The 26,968-nt window shown below is 50.6% G+C and overlaps 1 protein-coding gene across 5 annotated transcripts in view; it reads left to right on the forward strand.

Annotated features, from left to right (window-relative positions):
- Positions 1–26,968, forward strand: part of RGS3 (regulator of G protein signaling 3) — a 136,747-nt gene that overhangs the window by 44,667 nt on the left and 65,112 nt on the right. For all 5 annotated transcript variants that reach the window (XM_054500929.1, XM_054500932.2, XM_054500930.1 and 2 more), the window contains 7 exons: positions 460–565; positions 1,392–1,743; positions 2,649–2,688; positions 8,575–8,771; positions 11,660–11,743; positions 17,032–17,143; positions 23,337–23,380. In XM_054500929.1, coding sequence (XP_054356904.1) covers positions 460–565; positions 1,392–1,743; positions 2,649–2,688; positions 8,575–8,771; positions 11,660–11,743; positions 17,032–17,143; positions 23,337–23,380 — 935 coding nt within the window. The remainder of the gene's footprint in view (positions 1–459; positions 566–1,391; positions 1,744–2,648; positions 2,689–8,574; positions 8,772–11,659; positions 11,744–17,031; positions 17,144–23,336; positions 23,381–26,968) is intronic.

The raw sequence follows: 26,968 nt of genomic DNA on the forward strand, positions 1-26,968 counted from the left end.
CAAATGAAGATTTCTCTTAATCACAGAGTGAGCATCTCAAAGACAGAAGCTAGGGCTCAGTGGTCAGGGTGTTTCCAGTGCCTGCACAGGGGTGGGCATGAGGTTTGTGCACAATGATTGGCAGAGAAGGAATGAATGGAGTGTGGGAGCCTGGCCCCAGGGAAGGTTCTCAATGGGGTAGGAGGCCCTGGGGAGGGGTAAGGGCCCGGGTGGAAGGGTGGACTGCAGAGAGGTGAGCCAGCAGTAGGGGAGGCAAGCAGGGAGAAGGGAAGGCAAAGGGATGCCTTCTTTCAAGGCTCTTGAGAGGCACCAAGTTCAGTCCCTCATTTCACGGATGAAGAAACTTAGAGAAAAAGGGAGGTCCTTGTCTGAGGTCACCATGGCAGCAAAGGACTCCAGATCCTTTGAAGTGGTCTTAGGCTTCAGGGGCCCCTGAATGGCTTTTCTTTGTCCCTGCAGGGGGTCCGGCGGAACGGGCAGGGCTGCAGCAGCTGGACACGGTGCTGCAGCTGAACGAGAGGCCTGTGGAGCACTGGAAATGTGTGGAGCTGGCCCACGAGATCCGGTGACAGGGGACAGCGGGCGGCCTGGGGCCTCAGGCTGATGGCACACCCTCCCCACCCCTGGGCACGCTGCCTTGCCTGGCCCAGCTCTTGCTGCTCCCTCTTTTGCCCAGCAGTGAGCAGGCAATTCCTTTTGCTCCTCAAGGAATCTGTTTCTTGGCCTGAGAATGGAAGGTTCAGGCTCAGAGCACTTTTGGATTCCAGAGCAAACAGCAGGGAAGATGCTCTCAGACTCTGTGGTTCAGGACGGGGCACCAGGAGGTTGCTTTCTGCTTTAGCTAATTATTTCTGTTACCTAAGAGCTAAGTCCATTTGTTATTTAAGGACATGAAGATGTTGCAAATGTTTCAATTGCACAATTAAAAAAATATTCTTGAAAATATTGGAGTCTCCCAAATTTTGATCCTCTAGGGTAAAACCCCGATGGCCCCATTTTAGGTCAGCTTCTGGAATAACCAGAAGAGGGCTTGCACTTAGGTGACCTGCTAGCTTTACTTGATTATATCTTGCTTATGACAAGCATCAGGGATTGAGTATGGAACTCTTTCCTGTTGAACCTGGCCTTGGCCTCAGGGTCCTTCTCAGCCACTGCCCGTCAACAGGAATTGACCTAGGTAACCCATTTGCTGTCTCTTCTTTAAATGGCTTCTTTCATCCCTTCCTGCCCTGACACTGGAGGCTTCCCCCCAGCCGTGTCTGCCTCCTCTTCCCCCCAGCCGTGTCTGCCTCCTCTTCCCCCCATCATCCTCTCTGCCCTGTGGGCCCTCACTCTGGCTGATACTGGCTTTTCCCAGGCTCAACTTGTCTGTGTGATCCCCCAACTTCCAGGAGCTGCCCCAGTGAGATCATCCTACTCGTGTGGCGCATGGTCCCCCAGGTCAAGCCAGGACCGGATGGTGGGGTCCTGCGGCGGGCCTCCTGCAAGTCGACACATGACCTCCAGTCACCCCCCAACAAACGGGAGAAGAACTGCACCCATGGGGTCCAGGCACGGCCCGAGCAGCGCCACAGCTGCCACCTGGTATGTGACAGCTCTGATGGGCTGCTGCTCGGCGGCTGGGAGCGCTACACCGAGGTGGCCAAGCGTGGGGGCCAGCACACCCTGCCTGCACTGTCCCGTGCCACTGCCCCCACCGACCCCAACTACATCATCCTGGCCCCGCTGAATCCTGGGAGCCAGGTACGGACAGCTGGTGTGGAGAAGGTGAAGGGCACTGGGTCCCTGTGGGAGGCCAGGAAGACTCGAAGACCCAAAGTTGTGTGTTGAGGAGCCTGTGAGGGGCTGCGATGTTGGGCAAGGAGATGGGGTATGTGCTAGCTCTGCCTTCTGCAAGGCTGTTCTTGGTGGGGAGGACAGATGGGTTTATGTGGCCTCAGGGCACAGATCCAAGACCAGGGCATGCACAGGCTGGAAGACTTCAACTCACAGAAGGAGGAGCTTTCTACCAGCCTGTGCTTTTCCCCAGTGGAATGGGCTGCCTTGGTAGGTGGTGAGCCCCCATCATAGGAGGTGTGAAAGCAGACACTGCATGATTGCATGGTGGGATGATGGAGTGCGCTCCCCAAAACATTAGTCCCATGAGATGCTCTGGGAAAAAGGTGTTCTGAGGTCAAATAAGCTTGCGACATATCCCGTACTCTCTTCCTCATCTAGGAGATTCCCAATGCAAAGGAGCCTAGTAGAGGCTCTGCTGGCATCCTGTATTACAGCAGGTGGTATCCCCCAAATAATACCACATTTCCCAAACTTGCCTAGTGGGGGCACACTTTAGGGCGTGGCTGGTACCGTCTTACCATTCCAGTGTTCCCTGGAATGCACTTTGGAACCAGCTGCTGCAAAGGAAGTTGGGGACTTGCCAAGGGGTTAGACTTCATGACCCATAAAGCCTCTTTCAACTGGAATATTCTGGGATTTTGTGTTCTCTCCCAGCCTCCTCCCTCAGCTGGTTACCAGAACTGCTGTTTTTCTCTTGTGCCCCGAGGTGCTCCACTTCCTCTCCCCTGGGGCCCCCGTGTCCAGCAGCCTCCTGGGCTGTCCTGTCCTGCTCCTGGGGCTGAGGTGATTTTCCTGTCTTTCCCTTGCAGCTGCTCCGGCCTGTGTACCAGGAGGATACCATCCCCGAAGGTGAGTCTCCTGCTGCTGCTGTGCCCTCCTAGCTCAGAGAGGCAGCAGGGGTCAGCTGAGGCCTGGCCCAGCCTCCGCCCCTGAGTTCTGAGGCCTTTCCAATGGAGTCAAGGTCACTTAGCCTATCGACACAGACTCTCTTTCCACGTGGTACCTTTTCTTCCTCACGGAACCAGTGTCTTTCTTCCTTGAAGCCAGAACTGAGAAGGAGGATAGGGGATCTTACCAGGGCACTTTGAGAGACAGTGTGTCCAGGCCTCAGGCATTCAATTGAGATTCATCCAATTTTACTGAGCAACCGATATATATTAGGTGCCAGAGGCAATGTGGTTGGGCTTGTGTTGAAGGGAGTCATGGAGCGTGGAGGTGGGAGGTCTTGAGTTGGAGTTCTAGCTATATGACTTTGAGCAAATCATGTCCCCTTGGTTGGGCATGGTGGCTTATGCCTGTAATCCCAGCACTTTGGGAGGCTGAGGTAGGTGGATCACGAGGTCAGGAGACTGAGACCATCCTGGCTAACACAGTGAAACCCCATCTCTACTAAACATACAAAAATTAGCTGGGAGTGGTGGTGCGCGCCTATAGTCCCAGCTACTCAGGAGGCTGAGGCAGAAGAATCACTTGAACCTGGGAGGCGGAGGTTGCAATAAGCCGAGATCACGCCACTGCACTCTAGCCTGGGTGACAGAGCAAGACTCCGTCTTAAAAAAAAAAAAAAAAGTCCCCTCGCTGAGCCTCAGTTTCTTCATTTATAAAATGGGGTCAATAATTCCTACCTCAGAGGGTTGTTGGGAGGATCCCATGAGAGAATGGTTGTGAGTAGTTGCCTGTATACTGAGAGATGCTATACAGAGGGTAGCTGTCTTTGAAGTGCACAGATGTCTCTGCTGCGGGATGGATTCTTCTTCTTTGGCTTTTAAAATCCTGGCCAGGGATGGAAGCTGAGCTCAAAACCACTTTTGTCTCCCAGGAAGGCTGAGATATCGGTCTTGAGGCTGAAGCTGGCTGGGCATTCCTTGAGATCCTTCGCATGCCTGCCAGAGAGCTTTGACTCAGAAGTCCATCTGGTGTCTGGACCGCCTTCCTTGACAGTGGCTTTTGCTTAGCCACTCACAGACTTGCTTCCTTGCTGTTCCTCTCTCAGTGTTGTGAAGGCGATGCTTCTAGGGGGTAGTTGGAAAAGTGCGTGTGCCTTTTGCGGGTGTAAAGCGCTCCCATCAGGCTCAGGGACGCTGATGGAAGACACCTTCTTTCTCTCCGGTCTGGGGCACTTGGGCAGTTGAGCCTGGTCAGTTGGAAATAAATCTGTGTGCCTTCTGGGGAGAAGTCCGACAGCAATTCAATGATGAGTTTTATTTTTATTTTTTATTTTTCCATAGATTATTGGGGTACAAGTGGTATTTGGTTACATAAGTAAGATTTTTAGTGGTGATTTGTGAGATTTTGGTGCACCCATAACCCAAGCAGAATATACTGTACCCTATTTGTAGTCTTTTATCCCTCACCCCTCTCCCACACTTCCCCCCAAGTCTACAAAGTCCATTGTATCATTCTTATGCCTTTGCATCCTCATAGCTTAGCTCCCATGTATTGTTGAGAACATACAATGTTTGGTTTTCCATTCCTGAGTTACTTTACTTAGAAAAATAGTCTCCAATCTCATCCAGGTCACTGCAAATGCCGTTAATTCATTCCCTTTTACGGCTGAGTAGTATTCCGTCAATGATGAGTTTTTAAAAAGCTTTTGGTTGGCACATTAGGTTAGAGTGGAGATGCCGCTGCTAAGTAGGGACTTCATTAGGGTCAAGGCCTGGGCCTGGCTCATTTCTGTAGGTCCAGTGCAGGACCCCGGGCCTGGCAGATGGCAGATACTCAGTAGAATTTTGGTTGTGTGACTGACTGAAGGAGAACGACTTGGGTTGCCTCTGAGGCTTTGGAGTCTGGTCGTGGAGGAGGGGGGCTGGAGAAGTGTGCTGCCTGGAGTGGGCCCATGCACACAGGCTGGTGTCTGGGGTTGATTCCTTCTCAGTTTGAGGGGTACCTCTGTGTCTCCCTGCTGTGCTCCCAGCCTGCATCCATGTTTCATTCCCCTCTGAGAGTATAATACATAGTAAGTCAGCAAGAGCACAGCCATCTAAGCTGTGGGGAAAGGGACAAGTGAGGAAATGTTGATGATATTAATAACCATGGTAGCTCTTTGAATGCACTGTATTAAGATCTTGACCTTACTTTATGTATTCTTCATAATAGTAAATCTTCGCTCTTTACCAGTGATCAAGTCTTTGTAGCTCACAATTTTAGGATTCAGAGGAAAGGGTGAAATTCAGGGCACACAATTTCCCTTAAACACACTTGGGGTTGTCCAGAGGTTAAGGCTGTCACCAGGGTGCCAGCTTCTCAGTCCCCCTCCTCTGGCTGGGCTGCCAAGAGATAGCCCTTCAGGAGTGTTGGGTCATCCTGAGTTGAATAGGAGGGAGAGTTAAGCCATCCTGAGTTGAATAGGGTCTGGTGCCCTTCCGGAGCCCGGAGTGCCTGCCCGGCTGTGGTTGGCATGTTTCCCAGGGCTGCTGGTGCCCTTGGCATTGTCCCTGCCCTGTAAAGGTGACCTGGCCTCAGATTCGCCACTGCCAGAGCAGGGTGGCTGCCAGGGCTCGCCTCAGAATCTGGGAGTAAAGCCCTGTAATTACTGTATTTGGTCGGTGAAGCAGGTGTTGGAGGAAAAAAGGGTGATATGGGGGTTTGGACCAGACATCGGTAGCAGGTGGGAAGTAAATGAGTTTGCCTTCACAGAGCTCAGTAACTGGGTTGCAGGCTGTACTGTTCTAAAAAAAAAAAAAAAAAAAAAAAAAAAAAAAAAAATCAGTTTTGCAGAGCCACTCCCACTGGCCACATATTATCCAGGGGTGGGTGGAGTTTGGGCACAAGGGCATGACTGCTGCATAGATTGGGTTAATCCTGCCTTGTATAATTTACTGGCCAAATGACCAGTCACCCTACCATTCCAGACCTCAGTTTCCTTGTCTACAAAATGGGGCTGAGCCGACTTTTCCTCTCTGAAGGCAGAATTATGTGTTGGGTACTTTAGGTGAGGCCCTTGGTGAGGATTCTGTGACAGCCCTGGGCTCCTGGGCTAGAGAAGGGAAGAAATCAATTTTTTAAGAAGTTCGAGACTGGGGGCCCAGGACCCAGATTTTGGCATTTACAAATGGTACCCATCTTTAATTTTGGTCTATTTTGCTCCAGTCACCTGCTTGTCAGTCCTGCATGGTTTTGCCTTCTCTGCTGTAGGCTTAACCATGTTAAATTAGACTGTCTAGATCCAGGCTGGCCATGGGGTTTCATTCACAGCATGGTTTGAGACCCAGCAGCCCTGCCTATCCTTCTACTAGCCCTGGTAGGTGGATTACTTGGAGGCTTAGGATTTGTGATAATCCCCTGACTACTCACACTGTGGTACAATCCACCAAGCTCTTTTCCATCAGGTCTCTTGTGTGAACCTCCCACTGGCCCTGGGGCAAGCGAGGCAGCAATCAGTATTATCTCTACTTCAAAGTGGAGAAAACTTTGATTCAGAGAAGGAAGGAAGCTGTTCAGGGTTACACAGACTGTCTCTGACTTGGGAAGTCAGTGATCAAGCTCGGGTGTCTTATCCAACTCAAATTCAGTGAGGATCTTCAGACTCAGGATGGTGCTTTAAACAAAGGGTCCAGGGCCTGGCAGCACACACCCCTCTGGGACTGATGTGTAGGGCCAGATCAGACAAGGAGCTATGTGACATCTTCATTGTGTCTGCTCCTTCTGTGCCCATCCTGGGCTCATGCTCATTCTGCTCCTCTCTCCGTGACTCACAGAAGAGGCAGGAAGTGGTTTGAGTTATCCCGGTTTGAGCACTGCCCCCAGATTTGTCTATGATCAGTGGTCACTTGTCAGGGGGACGGGGGGAGTCAACTTGTTTTTCTCACCTTGCTCGGTGAGAAGGGGCTGAGGGTGGGAGGAGGAAGCAAGTGTGAAACCTTCTGAGGTGAGTTTTTCCTCCGAGGCTGTGGGTGCGCGTTGGTGGGGAGCTTCCCTGAGGTATAGCAGGGGTCAGGCCACCGGTTCCCCCTCGCTGCCAGGGCTGCTGGCAGCAGAAGACGGCCTGCGCCCGGGACCCAGGCTGGGCACCCAGGTCAGTGAGGACCTGGTAGTTACCCATACAGCAGCAGGAATGCCTTAGAAGGGGCCCAGGAGTGTGTGGAGCCTGACTGCTCTGGAGTTTCCCTCCCACCTGCTTGGTCCAGGAACCCCTGACTTTTTAGCGACTTTGTGTTTTGTCCCTCTGCCCACTAGACAGGACGTAATAAAAACCTATGCACAGGCTGGGCATGGTGGCTCATGCCTGTAATCCCAGCACTTTGGGAGGCTGAGGCAGGCAGATCACCTGAGGTCGTGAGTTCGAGACCAGCCTGACCAACATGGAGAAACTCTGTCTCTACTAAAAGTACAAAATTAGCCGGGCTTGGTGGCGCATGCCTGTAATCCCAGCTACTTGGGAGGCTGAGGCAGGAGAATCACTTGAACCTGGGAGGTGGAGGTTGTGGTGAGCCGAGATCGGCCATTGCACTCCAGCCTGAGCAATAAGAGCGAAACTCCTTCTCAAACAAACAAACAAACAACAACAAAAAACCTGCGCACCACCCCTTGTTCAGGGTGAGGGGTGTGTGTCCATCAGTGTCCCCTTAAAGAGGGACACCCCCCCACCGCCATTGCAGCCTCTGCTGTCCTTCCTGGGGGTGGTCTTGTTTCTCTGTTTCTCTCTCTCCTTATGATTAGAATGATTTGTGAGTTGGTAGCCAAGCTGGAGTACCTCCTGGGTATAGTGAAGCCTGGGATTCCTAGAGTCCTATGGGGCACCTGACTCCCAAACTTGCTTTTCCAAGTGGAGAAATCACAACAACGAAACAACACTGAGTTAGCAGCTAACTTTTATCATACACTTACTAGGTCCCAGGCACTGTTCTACAGACTCTAAGTGAACTTAGAGTATTTCATTTAATCCTCACTGTAACCCAGTGAGCTTGGCACTATTATTACAGTTGAGGAAATCAAGACTCTGAGGGTGAAATAAGTTGCCCAAGCTCACCAAGCTGGTAAGCAGGGGAGCAGGATTTGAGCACAGCCACCTGGCTTCGAAGCTTGTGCGCTTTACTGTGACCTGGGGCAGCAAGTGCCACTCCTTATTCTAGACTGACTGGAGTGGGCCAGGCTGCTCTAGCTCCCTTGGCTAGAGGGAGGACTCCAGTACATCCTGGGAAAGCCTTTGGTCTCCGCTGCCACTGCTGCAGAGAGTGGATTTTTGTCTGTGGGGCAGGGAAGGAGGAAACAGATTGGGCTGGGCTGAGCTTGTGCAGAGAGTAGTGGGAATGGTGTGGGGGTCTGGTGAGGAGAGTGCGTACCCTGCCACACAGGCTGGTCACCACTCTGCTCCAACTGATTGTTCCACGTGGGACTGTGGGCTCAGTGAGGACAGATCTTCTGATTTTTCAAATATGAGTGATTTCTTGATTTTTAAAAGACTGAGGCCAAAATGGAAAGTCTGATCCGGGGCCTGGGTCAGCAGGTGGAGCGTGCTGCCTCCATCATAGCTGGTGGCACCCAGCGTTGTGCTAGCCCTGGACTTGCTTGCTCACGTGTCAATGTCTTTCACTAGAGTGCGAGGGAATTCCTTGAAGCCCGAGCCCATGTGAGGCCTCCCTGTGTTTCAGCATTGTGCGCAGGGCCTGGCACAAAGTAGCTGCTCAGAAAGTGGTTGTTGACGGAATGAGTCCGTGTCCCCTGTTTCTACAGAGGGGACACCTTTGCAGGAGTGATGGAAATGTCTCATAGTCCCCCATCTCTGTTTCACAGAATCAGGGAGTCCCAGTAAAGGGAAGTCCTACACAGGCCTGGGGAAGAAGTCCCGGCTGATGAAGACAGTGCAGACCATGAAGGGCCACGGGAACTACCAAAACTGCCCGGTTGTGAGGCCGCATGCCACGCACTCAAGCTACGGCACCTACGTCACCCTGGCCCCCAAAGTCCTGGTGTTCCCTGTCTTTGTTCAGGTGAGCCCATGGCTGGTGTTAAGGGTTCCCTCAGGAGGAACGGAGAAAGAGGAGGGTCCTTGCCCCAGGACGCAGGGATGATGCGTTATCCCAGGACTGAGGGCCCCATTTTGGGAAAGATAAGTAGCTTTAGATGCACAGGATTCTAGGGGCTTATACTGAGGGAGCAGAGATTTCCAGGGAGATACACGGGAAAAAGTGAGGCCGGGGGAGCCCAGTAAGGAAAGGGTCCTCTCCTTCTCCCACCTCGCCTCCCCTTTCTCTGGGGACAGGGCAGGTGCACCCCAGCTGCTTGTTGCCATGTCATAGGGCCTGTTTGCCGACGCTCCCGCTCCCTGGCTCACCCAGTGGTTTTTTATTTGAAAACAACTGAGGGAGACCCTTGGGGTCTGTGCCTTGTCTGGTCTCCCTGGTCTCTGCAAACATGTTTGGCCCATATTCACTGGTGGCCTGCGATTCACTAGATCTCTCTTATTCTCCAAAGTCAAACAAAGTGCTTAAAGAAAGAGAATGAAACAAACAGCAAGCTGGGCCTGAAATCCCAGCTACTTGGGAGGCTGAGGTGGAAGGATCGTTTGAGGCCAGGAGTTCGAGGTTACAGTGAGCTATGATCATAACACTGCACTCCAGCCTCTTCTTCTTCCCCCTTTTCCTCCCCATTTATCTCTCCTTCTCTTTAAAAATAACCTTTATTGGACCAGGTGTGGTGGCTCACGCCTGTAATCCCAGCACTTTCGGAGGCCTAGGTGGTGGATCACTTGAGGTCAGGAGTTCAAGACCAGCCTGGTCAAGATAAAAACCCCATCTCTACTAAAAATACAAAAAAATTAGCTGGGCGCAGTGGCAGGCGCCTGTAATCCCAGCTATTTGGGAGGCTGAGGCAGGAAAATTGCTTGAACCTGGGGGGTGGAGGTTGCAGTGAGCCGAGATCACACCACTGCACTCCAGCCTGCACTCCAGAGTCTCACTCTGTCTCAAAAAAAAAAAGAAACAAAACAAAAACCCAAAAACCTTTATTTATTCCATCACCCAGATATGATGGTGTGAACATTTCAGCATCTTTTCTGTGTGCATATGCACATTAAAAAACAGATCTTATTCTATATTTTATATCATGTTGCGTTTTTAAAATGAAAATTGTAGCATGAACCTTTCCCACACCACTAAATGTTCTGTGTTTTACGGTGGTTGCTCACTCTTCTGTTCTATGGGTATACTGTATTTATTTAACCAGTTCTGTATTCAGATACTTCTGTCTACTCTTTTGCTATTGTAAATAACCCTGTGATAAAAATCCTTGCTCATGGATTGCCTCTCTGATTATTTTCCTCGGGAGAGATTGCTGAAAGGGAAATGACTGGGTCATGGGTCATAAACATTTTAAAGGCTCTTTACACATATTGACAAATTGCTTTGCAGGAAGATTCTAATGGTTTATCGTCTTATCAGCAGCATAGACGTGACTTGGCCCCAAGGGCTTCATTTCTGCGTATGCCTCTCTGGTCTCCCTGGCATCCCAGTCTGGGCCTGTCACTGTCCAGTAGGCACACTTTGTTAGGATGCAACACATCTCTGGGAGCTCACACGCCTCCCCTTAGACAGCTCTGTCAGCAGGGCCTGGCCTTAGCCTTTCTGTGGGTCTCTTCTCTTTCTTAGCATGTGACACAAAGTTCTTGGCATCTATAATGTCTAATTTTCTTTCTTTCTTTTTTTTTTTTGAGATGGAGTTTCACTCTTGTTGCCCAGGCTGGAGTGCAAGGGTGCGATCTCGGCTCACTGCAACTTCCACCTCCCAGGTTCAAGCAATTCTCCTGCCTTAGCCTCCCAAGTAGCTGGGATTACAGGTGCCCACCACCATGCCTGGCTAATTTTTTGTATTTTTAGTAGAGACGGGGTTTTACCATGTTGGCCAGGCTGGTCTCGAACTCCTGACCTTGGGTGATCCACCTGCCTCAGCCTCCCAAAGTGCTGGGATTACAGGCATGAACCACTGCACCTGGCCTGTGTCTAATTTTCATGTTCATTTTAATATTTGTATAAGAAACTACTTTTATTTAAGAGACAGTCTCTTGCTCTGTCCCCCAGGCTGGAGTGCAGTGGTATGATCATAGCTCACTGTAACCTCAAGCTCCTGGCCTCAAATTATCCTTCCACCTCAGCCTCCCAAGTAGCTGGGATTTCATGTCCAGCTTGCTGTTTGTTTCATGATCTTTCTTCAAGCACCTTGCTTGATGTCATGTACTTAGAAGCCATATTAGAAATATACAGTCATAAGGACAAGTCCTGCTGGGTAATCCAGAGCTTAGGGAGCTTCCTCTGGGCTGGGCTGGGCAAGGTGAGGGAGTAGGGTGAGAGGTTTGGGTGAGAATTGACCCTTGGGGGATTGGCTGAGAAGGAGACAGTCAGTTCAAGTGTGCTATGAATGCAGAGCAGGGACTGGCCTGGCTTTGAAGAGACTCAAGTGACCAAATCTCTTGGCATGTGGCTCTCAGGATGCCTCCTGGTCCTGTGAGGCATGAACAGGATAGATGGGGGATGGCGGGGGCTGGGAGGGCCCAGGAGCCCAGTGCAGTGGGGGGTGGGAGCTGAGGCTGAGGACTGCAGAGGGCCTAAGCCTGTGGTTAGACTTCCTGTCACTGAGTGTAGCTCTCACGGTGAGGGTTGATGGGGAAGGTGGCAGCAACAGTTCCACAGGACAGCAGCATCTGTCTTTCTGTTTCCATCTTATGTATGAGGGGGTGTGTGGGTTCTCGGGTCGGTGGCGGGCTGACAATCTTCTCTGGGTCAGAGGGTTCTCTGTGGCTGGCTTTGACAAGCTGCCGCTTCCTCCCCCCGGGTGCTCACCCAGCCTCTTTTTGAACTGCCCACTCAGCCTGCTTTATTTCCAGCCTCTAGATCTCTGTAACCCTGCCCGGACCCTCCTGCTGTCAGAGGAGCTGCTGCTGTACGAAGGGAGGAACAAGGCTGCCGAGGTAAGACTTTCACCTGCGTTTTTTAGGGGGCTTTCTGGGTGGGCTTCATTGGCATTCTCCAGGTCTCTCACTTTGGTCTCTTCCTGAGTATCTTAGAATTGTACACTCTCAGGGTAGGGGAGACCTGAGAAGGACCCCTCCACTCTCCCTAGCAAAGGCTACCCAGCTTTTTCTTGTACATCTCCTTTCAAAGCTGTTGAATCTTTCTTTGATGGTTAGAAAGTTTCCCCAGCCCCTAAAGACACCCCATTGTTTATCCCACCTTCCTCTCAGGAGCAGAAGAGATGGCAATTTATCCCAGCTGTGGGGAGTGACTTTGGTGGCAGGAAGAATAAAGCTATTAGCCAAAGTGAATTTTTAGACCAGCATCAGTTTACCCCAGTTTTCTGGGCCTGTTTTAACCCAAATCCCACATCCTCTTTTGAGAAACGAGTCTATGATTTCGCCTGGGTTCTAGCTCTGCCAGCGGGGTGCTGACGTGGGACCTGTGTCACCCTTCCTGGGAGCTGGCCTGGGATGCTTTTCTCTAATTGGGAGAACTTCATTCATTCACACAACCCCAGAGCTGGTCAGTTCAGTCTCTGAGCTTAAAACTACTTGGGTACAGAAGTTGGAGCCCTGGGCTCTGCCCTGGCTACCTGGGGCTATGGGGTGAGGGTAGCAGGCTCTTTGCAGATCAGGCCCCAATGTAGAGCTGCTTGGCTGAGCTTGGGGTAGTGGAAAGATCAGGAAACTTGGAGACAGGAAGTCTGTATCGAGACCCAGCTCTGCTGCTGGCTCACATGTGATTTCTTCCTTCTTCCTCAGTCTTTCCATCTGAGCAGTAGGTATGTGTGTATTTGAGGCAATAAGGGCAGGGTCAGAGGTTGGTCTGTAAGGACCCTTTAAACCTCAGCCTTCTGGGACACTATGTGTGACTGTGGCTGAAGCAGGAGGTTGGTTTGTTTTTTAAGTAAGCAGACTGGACTGGAACTCATCTATTCCAACTGTACATTATCTTTTTCAAGGGAGTGCCCTGGAGGGCTGCATGCTCCCTTCCATCGCTCGCTATTGCCTACTGTATTTCTGGACCTCCTCTTTTCTGAACCTCCTCTTGGGAACTTTGCAAACTTTGGGAACTTAACAATCTTTGCATATCTTCTGAATTGTCTCAGTGGGAGTAAAACTTCACCTGTTGGGAGGGATTTAAGTTTTAGGGATGAGAAGTCACTTAGAGCTATGTTTGGTGAATGAGAGTGTGGTGGACCTAAGTCCGGCATCCAAGGGTCAGAAATTGAGGTTGTGGCCATAAATTCACCAGACTCATAAGAAGCCAGTTAGAGATGGCAGCCACCCTGAAACGTATACATAAGTCTAAATTCACTCTTCTGTTTGTCCACTTACCCTTGAATCTGCAAACATTGAGCACTTATTGTGTATCCTCATTGTGTATGCATTTTACATACTTGACCCCAATTAGCTCTTGCAGCACCCCCATGAGAGGCACAATTGTCCCCACTCTGTAGTTAAGGCAACTGAGGCTCCAGTGAGATTCACTGGGACCCAAGAGTCTCCAGGCTGGTAAGGAATGGAGCCGGGTCATTTCTGGCTCAGTGATGCTTTCCGTGACCCCACACTGCTTCTGGCATGTCTGCATAAAGACAAACTAAGGAACACAAGCTGAAGCCAGAGCCTTGTGACAGTTGCAATTCATCCAAAAAACCCTGCCTTATAGATCTCTGGAGCCTTAGAACCAAGAGACTCCTCTCCCTTAGCCTTGAAGATGGAAGGAAGCAATTTGAAGACAAGTAAAATAAATATTAATATATTCCTTTTTCTTGAAGTATGATAGCAACCAAACATGTAGGTCTGGGCACCCTGTCATGTTACTCACACCAAAAAAAAAAAAAAAGAAAAAAATTCAAAGGGATTTGGATAAATTCATGAAATCTCAGCGTTGGTTAGGCTTTCAGGAGTCATCCATTCTAATTGCTTCCTTGTAACTTTCCAGTTAAATGGTTTTCTGATTGGTGCTTGAATCTTCTAGGGCAGCCCATTAGAGCAGTGGTTTTTTTACTGGGGAGGGCTAAATTGTAGAGCGTTCTCCCTTACACTCAACAGATATCTTTATTTGTGGAATGTTCCTCCTTGGTTCTTTGTCCCATCACTTCTCTGGGCATGCTCAAGTCTGCTAACATCTGTGAGCTGATCCAGTCCCATACTATGAACTACCCTCATCACAGCCCCTTCCAGAAGTAATAGACTTGATTAATGTGCCCTGAGGTCTATGGCCCTGTGCAAGGTTCTGGGAATACCATGAAGCACAAGACAGACACACCCTCCCTTTACACACTGACTCATGGAGTTTACCATTAACTAAAGCACCAAAGTCTTTTTGGTAAACTCTGCTCTTAGGTCAGATTCCCAAGAAGAAGCTTGGTTAGGGCCACTTGGGAGAAGCCACCCTCCAAGTGGTAAGGACCCCCTTACCAAGTGATCCCTCAACTCTGACCCTTTGGAAAATCAGATGTGTCCTTGGAGCAAGTGTGGGAAACACACCAGGTGACCCCCGTGGCCTGCTGTGGAAGGCGACGGGTGATTGGGCCGTGGAGGTGGGCATCACTCTCCCATGGGCTGCCGTGGCCCCTGCTGGTGCTGGTGAGATGGGGGAGTCCACATGCCCTCCCCGGCATGCTTGCCCCTCTGCTCTGCCTCCAGCTGTGTGCCAGCTCTGGCCTTTCCCTGACCCAACCTTTGGGAAATTTTTCATTTATGCCTTAATCACTTCCTGTCTAGACCGTATTCTCAGCCCTGGGAATCTGAGCCAGAGTGGTGGCCTGGGCCTTTTCTCACCTTGCTCATGGTTCTTCCCCAGTTGCTGGTGGCTCCTCCTACTTGCCCTACTTCCACCCCTCTCTGGGCCTGGGCTGTTTTTTGTTTTTTTTTTTTTAACTTTCTAGGCTCCTGACAGATTGTCGGCTCCAGCCCTTCCCCTGCCAGCCTCCCTCTGGGTCTGGAGGTGACTACCAGATTTCCCTTGAGTCAGGGACACATTTTGTGGGACCCTGAGGGTTTGCTTTGTGTTTATGGCTAGTTTAGAGCCTTTCCATTGCTTGGACTTTGAAGTCTTCTCAGACACCCAATTCCTTGACTCCTTCTGAGCTCTTGGGTCATTTTCCTCACCTCTTCTCTTAACATTGTTATTATTATTATTGTTAATTATTATTTTTGCCTCATTTGCTCCTCCTCTTTGGTCTCTGGATTCTTTCACATTCGGGAACTGAACAGCTGTAGGCACATTGCTACCTCTCTGTATAGTGAGAGCTTTAGGTAGCCATACCTGGGTAATGGTCCCTGGCTGTGTGGCCATGGACAGGTCACTTAACCTGTCTGAGCTCTAGGGTCCTTGTCTGTAAATGAGGCAGTGGTGTTATTTACAAGTGAGGATCCACTGAGCAGAAAGTAAGCGTTCAACACATGAAGGCTTCTCTTGGGCTGCATTGAGATAGGGCTGTGGTGGGAAGGGTTAGGGTCACCATCAAGATGCCTTATAGCCCAGGGTTCTGGAGTCCTCGTGTTTGGGCCCCACTGGAGAAGCCAAAGCCCCTGAGAGCTCCTTCAAGGACGTCTCCCTGTTGTCTCTGCAGCCCAGATTTCCTCAAGCCTCTGTCTTTGTGCTACACTCAAGAAGCCAAGCCATCTTTTGATATATATTCTATATTTTTAAATTGCAAAAGTAACAGTGATTGCAAATATAATACACATTAAATCAAAATGTATCAATTAAAATCCCACTCCCTGGAGTGAGGAGTGTGGCATCTTAACTATTTTAAAAATGTATAACAATAGAGAAATGTGTCATTTTGTTTTACAAAATTGGATTCTATGCTAGGTATTTTTGCACATTGTACTATTTTGATTTATGATAGACAGATTTCTATTTCTGCCCACATAGCTCTACTTTATTTTTTAATAGTTGCATAAAATTCTGCCATATGAATGTAGCATTCATTTTATTCATCTTCTCTTGATGAATGTTTGTTATTTTCTTTTCTTAAATTACAAAAATGCTGCTGAGAACATCCTCGTATGTTCATATTTTTACCTCCTTGTAAGTATTTCTGTAGGATAGAGTCTCAGAAGTGGGGCTGTGGGGTCATCTTTAACAGGTTGATAGCTGAATGTCAACCTGTTGGCTTTTTAAATGTCACCAACAGTCCAACACACACTCACGGTACCCTTCAGTGCATGCCAAGCCCTTCTGGCTGGTTCTTGTTCAGAAGAGACAAGGTGTCAAGTGTTTGATACCTCAAATGGAAGTTCACATACTTAATAACACTTTGTTTTCTTTGGAGAATCTAAAATCGGATTTTATTGCTTTTGACTAAAGGCCACTGCAGGATTTGCAAAACAAAGAACAGTGTAATCTTTAGTGGCATTAAAGGATCAAGTGGATTTTTCTTAGCATAAAAATATGCTGAGCATGCCTGTTGGTTTACCTATAATGTCCAAGAATAGCCTCTGCCTTTATTTTTGGAGCAGCTAATGCATAAAAGAGATAAAAGTGATGTCCATGTCTGTACTAGAGTGTGAGTAACTGGCTGTTTCTTAAACTGATTTCTCATTAATGCAATTAAACTTATCCACAAGGAATTTGGTAATATTAGCTCACATTGTGTGGCACTTTACTCAGTCTGCAAAGAGCTCGTGGAAGGAGCCTGTAAGAACACCAGGCAGGGACTCTTCTCCCTGTTTGGACTGTTGAGAAAACTGAAGGGGATAAGGGGTTTAAGCCAATTTTTTTGTGGCTAGTTAGTGGCAGAGCTGGGATAGGAGCCTCCTGACTTCTGACTCTCAAGTCCAGTGCTCTTTCAGCCAGACACTTAGAGAAGAATAAAAGCAAATATGGAAAATCTTACAGCTTAAGGGTTGCTCCAAGCCCCAGGTGCTGGGCTGGAGGCTCCAGGAGCATTTGGTCAGAGAGGTAGGCCTGGGGAATCAGGCTGTGGAGAGGCTTGCAGAGACCAGCTGCCATGGAGGGTGAGGGCCACTTTTCCCCTTCTGTTTGCTTTTTTCCTACTTTGAGGAGTGCAAGTATAGGAAGCTGGAGGGTGATGGGGCCATCTTGACTGCAGGTCAGGACTGCCCTTGGCTGAGGCTGTACTGAGCACTGCTCCTGGTTCTGTGTGAGATGATGAGGATGCGTTACCTGGGGAGGCTGTGGCTCCCAACCTTCTCGGGGAGGTTGTGGCTCTCAGCCTCCAGAGGACAGCAAAGTAGCCAGTTCTGCTTGCTCTCTGTCAACCCAGGTGACACTGTTTGCCTATTCGGACCTGCTGCTCTTCACCAAGGAGGATGAGCCTGGCCGCTGCGACGTCCTGAGGAACCCTCTCTACCTCCAGAGTGTGAAGCTGCAGGAAGGTAAGCAGATGCCGTAGGTGCCCAGAGCCCCTCTCAACTTGCCCCAGTCCTGCTGCTCTGGGCAGCCCTCTGGGCTCTGGCTGCCAGTCGTCCATAGGGCACTGGAGTGTGTGCTGCTGGGCTCTGTCCATGGGCCGGTAGGTCTCAGACACTGGCATTCTTTCTAGGCTGGTAAGCCTTCGGATATACCTGAGGTTTTCAGGGAAGTTTCTATTCTAGAGACTTTCCAGAGAGGCTATGGAGTCGGGTAGGAAGAGCTTTGGATTCAGACAGACCTGTGTTCAAATCTTGGCCCTGTCCCTCCATACTGGGATGACTGTGGGCACTGTACTCAGCCTCTCTGAGACTGTTTCCTCCTGTGTAAATAGGGATAAAAATAGTAACTCAGAAGGTTGCTGTGAAGATTAAGCTAGGTCATAAATGCAAAGTGCCTGGCCCATAACAGGTGCCCAATAAATACTTGTTGCCACCCACTCACCCCACAGATCTGTGGACAGAGACCGCAACTCGGCTCTACCCAGCTGCATGGCCCTGCGGAGCCCAAGCCGCCGGGGCTCAGGCACATGTGGGAGCATGGAGGGAATTTCTAACCCAAACTTTCCACCATGCCCTCCACTCGTGGGAGGGGAAGCCAGCTGGGAGTATCTGTCAGTGGTTTGGTTTGGCGCCTGAGGTCTCTGCTGAGAGGAGCTCGGTTTCCTCTCCCAGGTCATGAAAACAACAGACCCATTTGAGGATGGGTGACAGGGGCAGAGAGGAAAATATTACCCAGTGATAGAATTCTGCTTTGGCGGGGTTTGCTCCCGGAAAGCTTCCTGGCTGTTTGCAAACTGTCCTGCCTGCTCAGTGCCTGAGTGTTCCTCCTCCTCGGAAACCCATTCAGTATGAGAACCTCCACTCTCACTTCCCCACAGGAAGCCACTGACAACTTCTCCATCTCGGGCTCTGGCCTTTCTCCTGCCCAAGGAAAGGAAAAGCAAGTCACCTCACTGGGTCAGCTCCTTCCTCCAGGCGGGCTCAGCCTGACCACGGGGCGGTGGGAAGGAGCTGCCTGAGCAACTCCAGTTCCAGCACTGGCATTCCAGAGTTCCCCATGCCTGCTGGAGGGCAGTAGGTTGGAGCTCCAGTGGCCTCTGTTCCTGGGCTTCCCTGCTGTCCTCTCCATACCCCCAGCCCCTCCCTGGCTCCCTCACACCCAGCTTCCCATATGCCCATTCTCCCGCCTGTAGTGTGCACATTCACACATGCACTCACACCGAGTCCCTTCCTCTCTGCTTCCCCCTCCCTGCCCCCAGCCCAGCCAGTCTAGAACCCCGTCATATTTGAGGGAGGAGCACTGGATGGGCCAGGGCTTAGTAATATGCCCTGGTTGGTACAAGAATGGAACCCTCGCTCTGTTGTGCACATTAGAAGGCTGAGGCCATAACCCAGGACCCTGGTTTGCTCAGCTTCCTGCGAGAAAGAGGGAGGGAAGAGAAGCAAGGCTCACACTGGCTACAATTTGGGTAGAGGTGGAGGTTGCGGGGAGAAGGCAGTAGACGAGCTGAGGGCAGTGGCTGGGAGTCTGGGGTCTGGGCGTGGTACTGCTGTGCTGTGCTGTGTGGCTTCAGCTGGCCCTTTCCCTTTGCCAGGCTTCAGTTTCTCTGACTGGGAACTAAGGGTGGGGCCAACGCTTTGTGTCCCTCCCAGCTCTGATGCCCCCACACAGAACCCCAGAGCTTGCTGTGAGCAGCTGCTGGACCATGCGTATACTATCCTGCCTCTACCCCTCTGGGGGCCTGGATGGGGAATTGGTTGGGATCTCCCCTTCTGGAGGCCCCAGGCCCCAGCCATGAAGCTAGGGGTGGGGTGTGCTCCATCCTCCACTGGGTTGTGATGGTCAAGGTGGGTGGTGTGAGGCCTTGGGGTGTCACAGAGACTCTCCAGGTGCTGAGCTACTTCTGAGCCGCAGCCTTGTGTAAGCCTGGCACTGTGGCTTCCTCTCCCTGCAGATGGACGGCGAGCTGCACAAGGGCTGAGGATGGCCAAGGCAGCACTTCTCAGGAGAGACCACCATGGCCGGAAGAGCCCCTTGGATTGGTGTGGGAGAGGGGCCTGTGTGTGTGTGCGTGCATGTGTCTGCCTGCCCTGGATTTTTTTGGACAGATGGTTTGGGGCCAAACTCCAGGGAGCCTGAGAGCTGCTGAGAGGGATGGAAATGGCTCCATTTCTCCATTTCTAGGTGCACAATCCAACGCTTAGATTTCTTTCCAGGCACCGATGGAGCCCTTGCCTTCCCCCAGCTGCCCCCACTCCCCTGAGACAGGCTTGTGGGCCCAGAGGCTCATGGAAGTTTAGTGACCCCTTCTCCAGCAGTCTAAATTGGAGCTGCAGGACCCAATGTTCTGAGTCCTGGCGTCCAATTTCCTGCCTGCTTCCCCTGTGCCCCAAGAGACCTGCTGCAGCAGCAAGGGCCTGAGGCTTTTAAGGGATGCATTTGGGACCTCAGCTGGAGCCTCTCTTGGCAGAATGGTCTCTGATTAATATTGCTCATGACTCCTAGGTTTCTTATTTGTCTCTTTCAAACCACCATGTATGCAGAATTCAATTTGGCGCAAAGAAGATAGCAAACAAGGAATGCACCCAACCTTTCTGGCTGGTTGGGGCTGGCAGGGGCTGCTCCCTGGCGGGGAAGAATCAGCCCCATGCTAGGGACCAAGGTATCCCTGTGTAACTTGTCTGAAGAGTCCTTAGTTCCATTGGCCAAGCATACTCCCAGGGCCTAGCCTGGGGCATGGAACACTGTGGGTGTCTAATCAATGTTTGTTGTGTGAATGAATGACTAAAAGGAGAGCAGAAGTGTTGCCTCAGTTCGGGAGCTGGGGGTGCACCTCTCCCCCAGGGCTCCTGGGTGGTAGTCACTTAAATCTTGTCTGGCCCCGTCCTGCCCAGCCTCCCCTAGGCTTCAGCAGGGCCGAATGGCAGTGTAATGGGAACAGGCGGAGAGCTGGCGCTAACAATTGGGACATCTCCGGTCAGCCGGGGCCCATTGTGGTCTCTTCCTGCCTCTGCTGCCCGCTAGCTTTGCTATTCTTTGTGTTGCTGCCTCCCAGGCGGCCAGCATCATGCCCATAGTGTGTCTTTCTGGCCTGCTCTGGTGTCTCAGAAGTGGCCTGGAAATCTTCTGCTGATTATTAGGTTCTCCATTCACCTTGGAGCCAGGTAGGCAGTTGCAGAAAGTCAGTTGCCTTGGTCTCAGCTGCTGGAATGTTTGGAGTTAACTCTTGGTTAGTCCTCATTTTCTGAGCACGTCCTCAGAGCCCACATCAGTGATAGCAGTGCTGGGGTGATAGCAGTGGAAGGGACACGTTGCCACCTCTGGGGCTCATAGCCTGGTGGAATGCAGATGAGTAACTGTGGAGGGGTAGAAGTGTGACTTGGTGGTCAGGACGTAGGCTCTGGAGGCAGGCAGTCCTCAGTTCAAAGCTCGGCTTTGCCACTTACTCAATGTATGCCCTATTCATGTTGTTCTCCCTCCCTGGGCCTCAGTCTCTATATCTGGAGAATGGGGACAATACCCCTTCTGCTTGCCTCAGACAGCGAAGGGGGTTTGCTTAATGGTTGAGTTTTGGATCTCAGATCAGGTGAGAGAGGGCTCTGGGAAAGTGACGGAGGGGTCAGACCTGGGCCAGGAAGCTATCTCTGGGGCCAACCCAGCCCGTGATTGGGGATCCCTCCTGCATGGTCCATGTATTCCTTGCGGGAAGCGAGGTCCACTCTGGAACCCAATGGCTCCTTGTTGAATTTCAAAATGGCCAAGGCAGTTGGAATGTTTAAAGGAAAACCCAGATGTGTGCTGCCCTTCTCCTCCCTCCTAGCCCCCAGTTCTAATGTTCTAGAAGGGGCAGAATTTCTCTCCTGGGTCAGCCCCTTGCAGCTTGTTTTCTACAGCTGCAGCTCCTCTCCGGCACCCTTGACTTCCTCAGTTTGTTGTTCTTTTATGAGGCTCTGAACCATGCTGAGTGCTGCCCCCATTCTGTCCTCCTCTCAAAGTACTGCCAGCACAAGGCTGTGACGTGGAACAGATTTCAGGGAAAGTTTGCAGTAATGCAGGGAGGTTGGGGAAAGAGGCAAGGGTGTCACAGCACAGAAAAGTTGTCAAGCCAATCCATCCACCATTCCCTGCCATAGGAAATATGTCTCAGGGAGTGTTCCCCCAACCTCAGCCTCCTGTTTCCTTGCAGCTCTCATCTCCTGGACTTTCCTCTCCCTTCTAGAACCTTCTCTTTTCTCGCTGCCAGCTTCTAACCCCCAAGTTTCTGTTGTTTTCTTACATAGATCTTTTTGACTCTCACTTGGCACTAGGATCTGCTTCTGGAAAGCCAAAGAAATGTCCCAGTGTGTTCTCTTAAACAAAAGAAACCACCTCCTCTTGTCTCCACCCTCAGCAACACAAGGAACCAGCAGAAGCTTTGAAATTACAGTTTTCTTAAACATGATGGACTCCTTAGGCGGGACTCCCTCCCTCCCCAGTCTATCACTAGGTGGGAAGAAGTAGAAAGATTTATTCTGCCTAAGTCCGAAGTGAACCCTCATTTACTTATGGGAGATTTTTAAATCTGGCTGTGGCTGGCAGCCCCTGGCCCTAGGGATAACTTTGTCTCAGAACTGCCCATATACCTTGCTTCAAGGGGGCCTGGCCTTCACCCACACCAGGGCCCTCATTCACTGCTTTTCTTAGGAATTGACTTGACCCACAGTCTCTATTTTTATCTTGCTGTCTTCTCTTTGCAACTAATTTTGGTGTCTTTGACAATTTCTTTACTTCAAGTATGTGTTAAGGGTTCTACCTTGAGCCCAGCACTGGCCTGGTGCCTTGAGAGGACAGAGGAGCTGGATAGGGCTATGTGGTGGGCATTTGAGAGGTGGGGGTGTGTAGTGGTAGGAGTGTGGGCTCTGGATCCAGGCTACCTGGGTCTAAATCTTGATTCTCTTCCTTACTCCTGGGCAAGTTACTCAATTCATCTATGCCTCAGTTTTCTCAAGAGTCTTGGGTGAAAAGAGCCCTGCCTTCCAGGGGTTGTTGTGAGGGTCAAGCATATCCATGGGAAGCATAGGGAACAGTGGTTGGCGTGGAGTACTGTGGTGCGCTAAGGTCCTATGGCCCTTTAAGCATTTACTATTTTACGTGCTGCGTGGTTGCTTCCCTCAACAATGACAGTTTGCCTAGCTAGGCCCATTGCATGGTCACAGGGAGTAACCATCCCGGGCCCGTGCCAAGACAAGTGCCCTAAGTGGGAGTGCTGCCAGGCCTTGAGGAGTGGCTGCAGTGGGCAGGGCAGGTGTCCTGGAGGGAGGGACCGGGCTGCTTCTCTGCACTTGCTCTTCCTTGAACATAATTTGTGCTTCTCTTGGAATGTCCTTTCTTCCCACCTTGAGTCCAAACTCAACAGGGCCCTCCTTCAGGAAGCTTTTCCCAGAAGCTCAATGTCATCTCCTGGTCCTCCTGCTTCTGAAGTGCTCTGAGCAATCACCTTCCCTCAGCGTTGATATTGGACCTTAGCTCCTCTGCCGGAGGAGGGAGTTGCTGACAGCCCTCCCAGATGCCTCCCAGGTGGAGGGGAGTTTGTGAATGGTTGCAATTGGGATCCTGGTCCAGGGGTTAGGAGGCTCTAGGAAAACACACAGAGAGGTGAAGCCTGGGCCTGGAAGCTGTCTCTGGGCTCCACCCAGTCTGTGACAGGGTATCCACCTGCACAGCCCACCATTCCTCGGTGGAAAACAAGGCTCCCTGTTGAATTTCAAAATGGCAAAGGCAGTTGGAGCATTTAAAGGAAAATCCAGATGTGTGCTGCCTCCAGGTCTCTCACTGCAGAAATCATGGAAGGGAGGAGGCCTCCTGGGATGGATGAGGGCTCCCTCCCTGTACCTGATGCCGAGAGGGTGCTCCTGGCTACCTCTCCTGGGGATGAGGTTTCAGCATTCCCTGGGCCAGGCTGACCCTCAGGCAAATGCCTTAGAGCTGTACATTACCCTGGTTAGTTACTTAGCCAATTTTCCTCCAGAGACTTCCCTGCCTCCCATGCCTGCCTCTCTCTTTTCCCAGGAGGTGCCACACACAGCCTTCTGGGCAAGACAGCTGACTGTGCTGGAGCAAACTGCTGAGGCTCTTTATCCAGTTCTAATGCAAATCTTACTTTTTGTTCCCTCAAAGGTTCTTCAGAAGACCTGAAATTCTGCGTGCTCTATCTAGCAGAGGTGAGTCCTTTCCTCTGGATTTGAGGAGAGATATCTTCGACCTGGTGCTTGAGGGGAGACAGTGGGCTGGGATCTAGACCAGTGTTCTGATGCCAGCCTCCATACCCACTCATGCTGAAGTCCTGGGCATGGCCAGAGTAGCAGTTTTTTGCTAGGTAGAATGGGACTAGCCGTTCCTGCCCCTGCCTCTCTCACCTCTGTGTTAAAGAGCAGTGGACAGGAAAGTGCTTAGAACAGACCCTTGAGATTTTCTGTGCAGGACCTCCCGAACTGCAGGAATCTCAGTGGGAGTGTGGCCAGGCAGCTGTGCATCACCCTGTTTACTGGTTAATAGCCCTTCCTCTAGAGATCACCCTGATTCCTGTACCTGCCTCTTGCTTCCACGTTTTCTAGGAAGTACCACCCACGACCCCTCGTACAGGGTCTTGTCAGTGTTTCAAAAGGCCTGAAGGTATTTGTACCTTTACCTGGGCCAGATAATACAGGCTAAAACACACATCCAGTGTCTGGGTTTCAGGCTGGAATGATACCCACTCAGTGTGGTTGAGATTCCTGATTATCTCAGTCTGATCAAAAGCTTAGATAGGCAGTGCTGTGCCTTTGCTGAGCAACATCTGGCAAGTAACATATTACTTGATTTGGTTTGGTAGATAAAATATCATTAAGGCTGGGGTTTAACCCAAGAGATCCTTGAAGATGAAAAAGTTGAGAGCCACTGAGCTATACAAATACTTTTCAATTTTCGGTGAATTTTCTATTCACCGCAGGGCGGTGTCTGTTCCGAGCAAGGATGCATTAGACACATTCCTGCCTCTGCCTTCGCTTAAGTTTGTCTCACGCAACAGTCCAGGGAACCTGTTTTGTGGGAGATGGGACATGGTCTGTATTGGCTGGCCAAGAGGAACACACCCCTTTGAGAAGGAATAGTACACAGTTTGTGATTGAAAATCATTCCTTCAGTTCCTGGCTAAGAAGTGCAAGGCCCAGAGAGAGTTTTTGAACAGCCCCCTGGAGGAGAAGACAGTTGATGAGAAGTTAGCTTTAGCGGAGGGCAGAGAGTTCCAAAGAGGCAGTGGACATTGCTGGGGCTCAGCTGGGGAACTGGGCTGCCTGAAATGCAGACCTGAGGGCCAAGAGGGCATTGGATGTCCTCCCCTGTGTCAGGCACATTCCCCCGGGGCACAGGAAGTGGTTGGTGGAATCACTTCGGGGCTGGAGGGTGTTTAGTTCCACAGAGCCAAGCAAGCAGAGAGGAGAAGCCATGACCAGGCTAGGCTATTCCTCCAGCCTCACCACACTGGGTTCTGATTCTCTGGGGCAGTTCCTGAAAGGGGCTCCAGGTTCTTTAATGCCAATAGAGCTTCTTGCCAGGTTGGGTTAGTTTTTCCCAGAGAAAAGGACTTCTGCTCCATTAGTTTCCTGGGATCTGTGACCTCCTAGCTTCCAGAGATTGTGAAGGGATATTGATTTGGGGCTTTTTGTTTCAATAAAGTGCCAGGTGATCTGATCTCCAGGGGCTGTGGGATTGAGCTTACAGGCAGCTAGAAGCCTCTCTCTTCTCTTAATGGGTTACTGTTTAGAAGAAGTATGTCTGTAATTCAGGGAAGACAAGACGCCTTCTTGCTCTGTAGCCTGGGCCACTCTTAACATGGGTGGTTTTGGATCCTATCAAGAGCCTGAAATTCACATCTTAGTTGGAACTTCTGAAAAGTGATTTCTCTTCATTGCCTGACATGCAGGTGGCATCCAGAGAAGAAAAAGAGAGTCAGGATTTGGAGACGTTTTTTGACTCTGCATTGAGAAAGGCCCAATTGCCTGGGTGACGGCAGCTCTGATTGTTCTCTAGCTGCAGGATCCTGGGTGGTGTTATCTGAAAGTAGTCCTGGGCTCTGGGTCTCTATTGCCCGGACAGGTGTGTTTCTCAGTTCCTGCAAATACACTGGACAGATGCAGCCCACAATTGGCTTCAGAACACAGAGGGCTCTGAAGTCAGTTGGGTCCATGGGCACATTGGTCGGGGACTGTTCTCTAAGCTAGAATCTGATGTTGGCTCCATTAATTTAAGAGTCTTGGAGTTAGGAAAATCTAGATTTGAATCTTGGCTCTGCCATTTTCTGAGTGATCTGGGGCCAGTTACAAACTCTTCTCTGAAATGGGGCTGGTTCTACCCTGCAGGGTTGTGGTAATGATTAAATGAGATTCAATAAGACTTGCATCCAAAGCACTTAGCACAGAGCCTGGCACACAGTGAGCGCTCAATAAATGGTAGCTATTGTTATTGTCAGTTTCAAAACAAGGGGAAGGGCTCTTCATATTCATTTACTCTCCATTAGAGAAATCACAAATGATTTATTGGTCTTTTAAAAAGAAAGCTAAGAGGAATAGCTCATATTCTTTGTAATGTGCATATACAGTTATAGAAATATGGTAAGATCACAGGCTCTGGAGGAGGCAGAAGACAAACAGTGACTCTCTCCTCTCCTGAGACTTCCTGGGGCCAGTGACATAACCTCTCTGAGCCTTAGTTTTCTCATCTGAAAAATGGTAGCAGCTGCTTTCCTTCCTACCTATGTCGTAGGGTCATTAGGAGAACTGAATTAAATGACAGAATTTTTATCAAAGCAAATGAACCAACTTAATTTATGGCTGAAGAGGTTTTGGTTTTTACACAGATAGTTAATTCAGGAGCAAGGAGGTAAGGTAAGAGGGGGATTTTAAAGAGGCCAAGAGGAGCTGGGTGTCTGGTTGGATTTCAGGATGCCCATGTTTAAATGCCCATGTCTGTGCCCAGTGCTTCTGGGCCAGGGCCAGTGCATCTGAAAGGTCTGTGATTGGCTGACCACCCCATAGTCAGGAGGCACCGTCTGAGTGAGTTATGTGAGGAAGCCTTCAGGGCGGCTTATGGCCTTGACCCCAGAGCCTGGTATTGAGGGCACAGTGGGCATCAGTGTTGGGACCGACAAGTTGGATCACGCCCTGGATTAAAAGAGATGGTTTACTTGTGAGGGAAGCCAGGAAGGTAATGAGTGTCCCCAATTTAGACAGATTTAGGCAGATGGGAATTCAGCTTCCCTGGAGGGAGCTGGCTTAGTGCTCTCTCTCTCAGCTTGGCCAAGAGAGAGAGACCAAAGCTTAGGTCTCCCAAAAATGTTTGCCTGTCTAAGCCAGCCAGCTCTGCCCCCTGCCTTGGAAGCCTTCTGGGTCCTCTAGTATTACAGCTTCAAGCTCTGAGAGCCAGAGACCCAGCCCTACACTCTGCTGTTGAGACAGGCAATACAGTCACCATCTCAGGTGAAGAAATAATGGCTTTCCAAAGGAGATTCCCATGGAGCAGGGCAGCGGAGGGTGATTCTTGTGGTGTCAGCAAAACGGGCGTAATCATGGCTGTTACTTTGCAATGTTGTTGGAAGAAATGTCAAGGTATCACTGGTAAGGGGCTTAGCACTGTGCAGGGCATGAGATTTGAGGGGGCTGCCTCAGTATTGAGGGTAGGTGGCTCTCTCACTGTGAGAGGCCCTCCCAGGATTGGGGGAGCTCTTTCATACTTTTGTAGGGAGGGGGACACCATCCTGGAGCTTAGAGCAGTGG

This window comes from Pongo pygmaeus, chromosome 13 (genome assembly GCF_028885625.2).
Source record: "Pongo pygmaeus isolate AG05252 chromosome 13, NHGRI_mPonPyg2-v2.0_pri, whole genome shotgun sequence".
Taxonomy (NCBI): domain Eukaryota; kingdom Metazoa; phylum Chordata; class Mammalia; order Primates; family Hominidae; genus Pongo; species Pongo pygmaeus.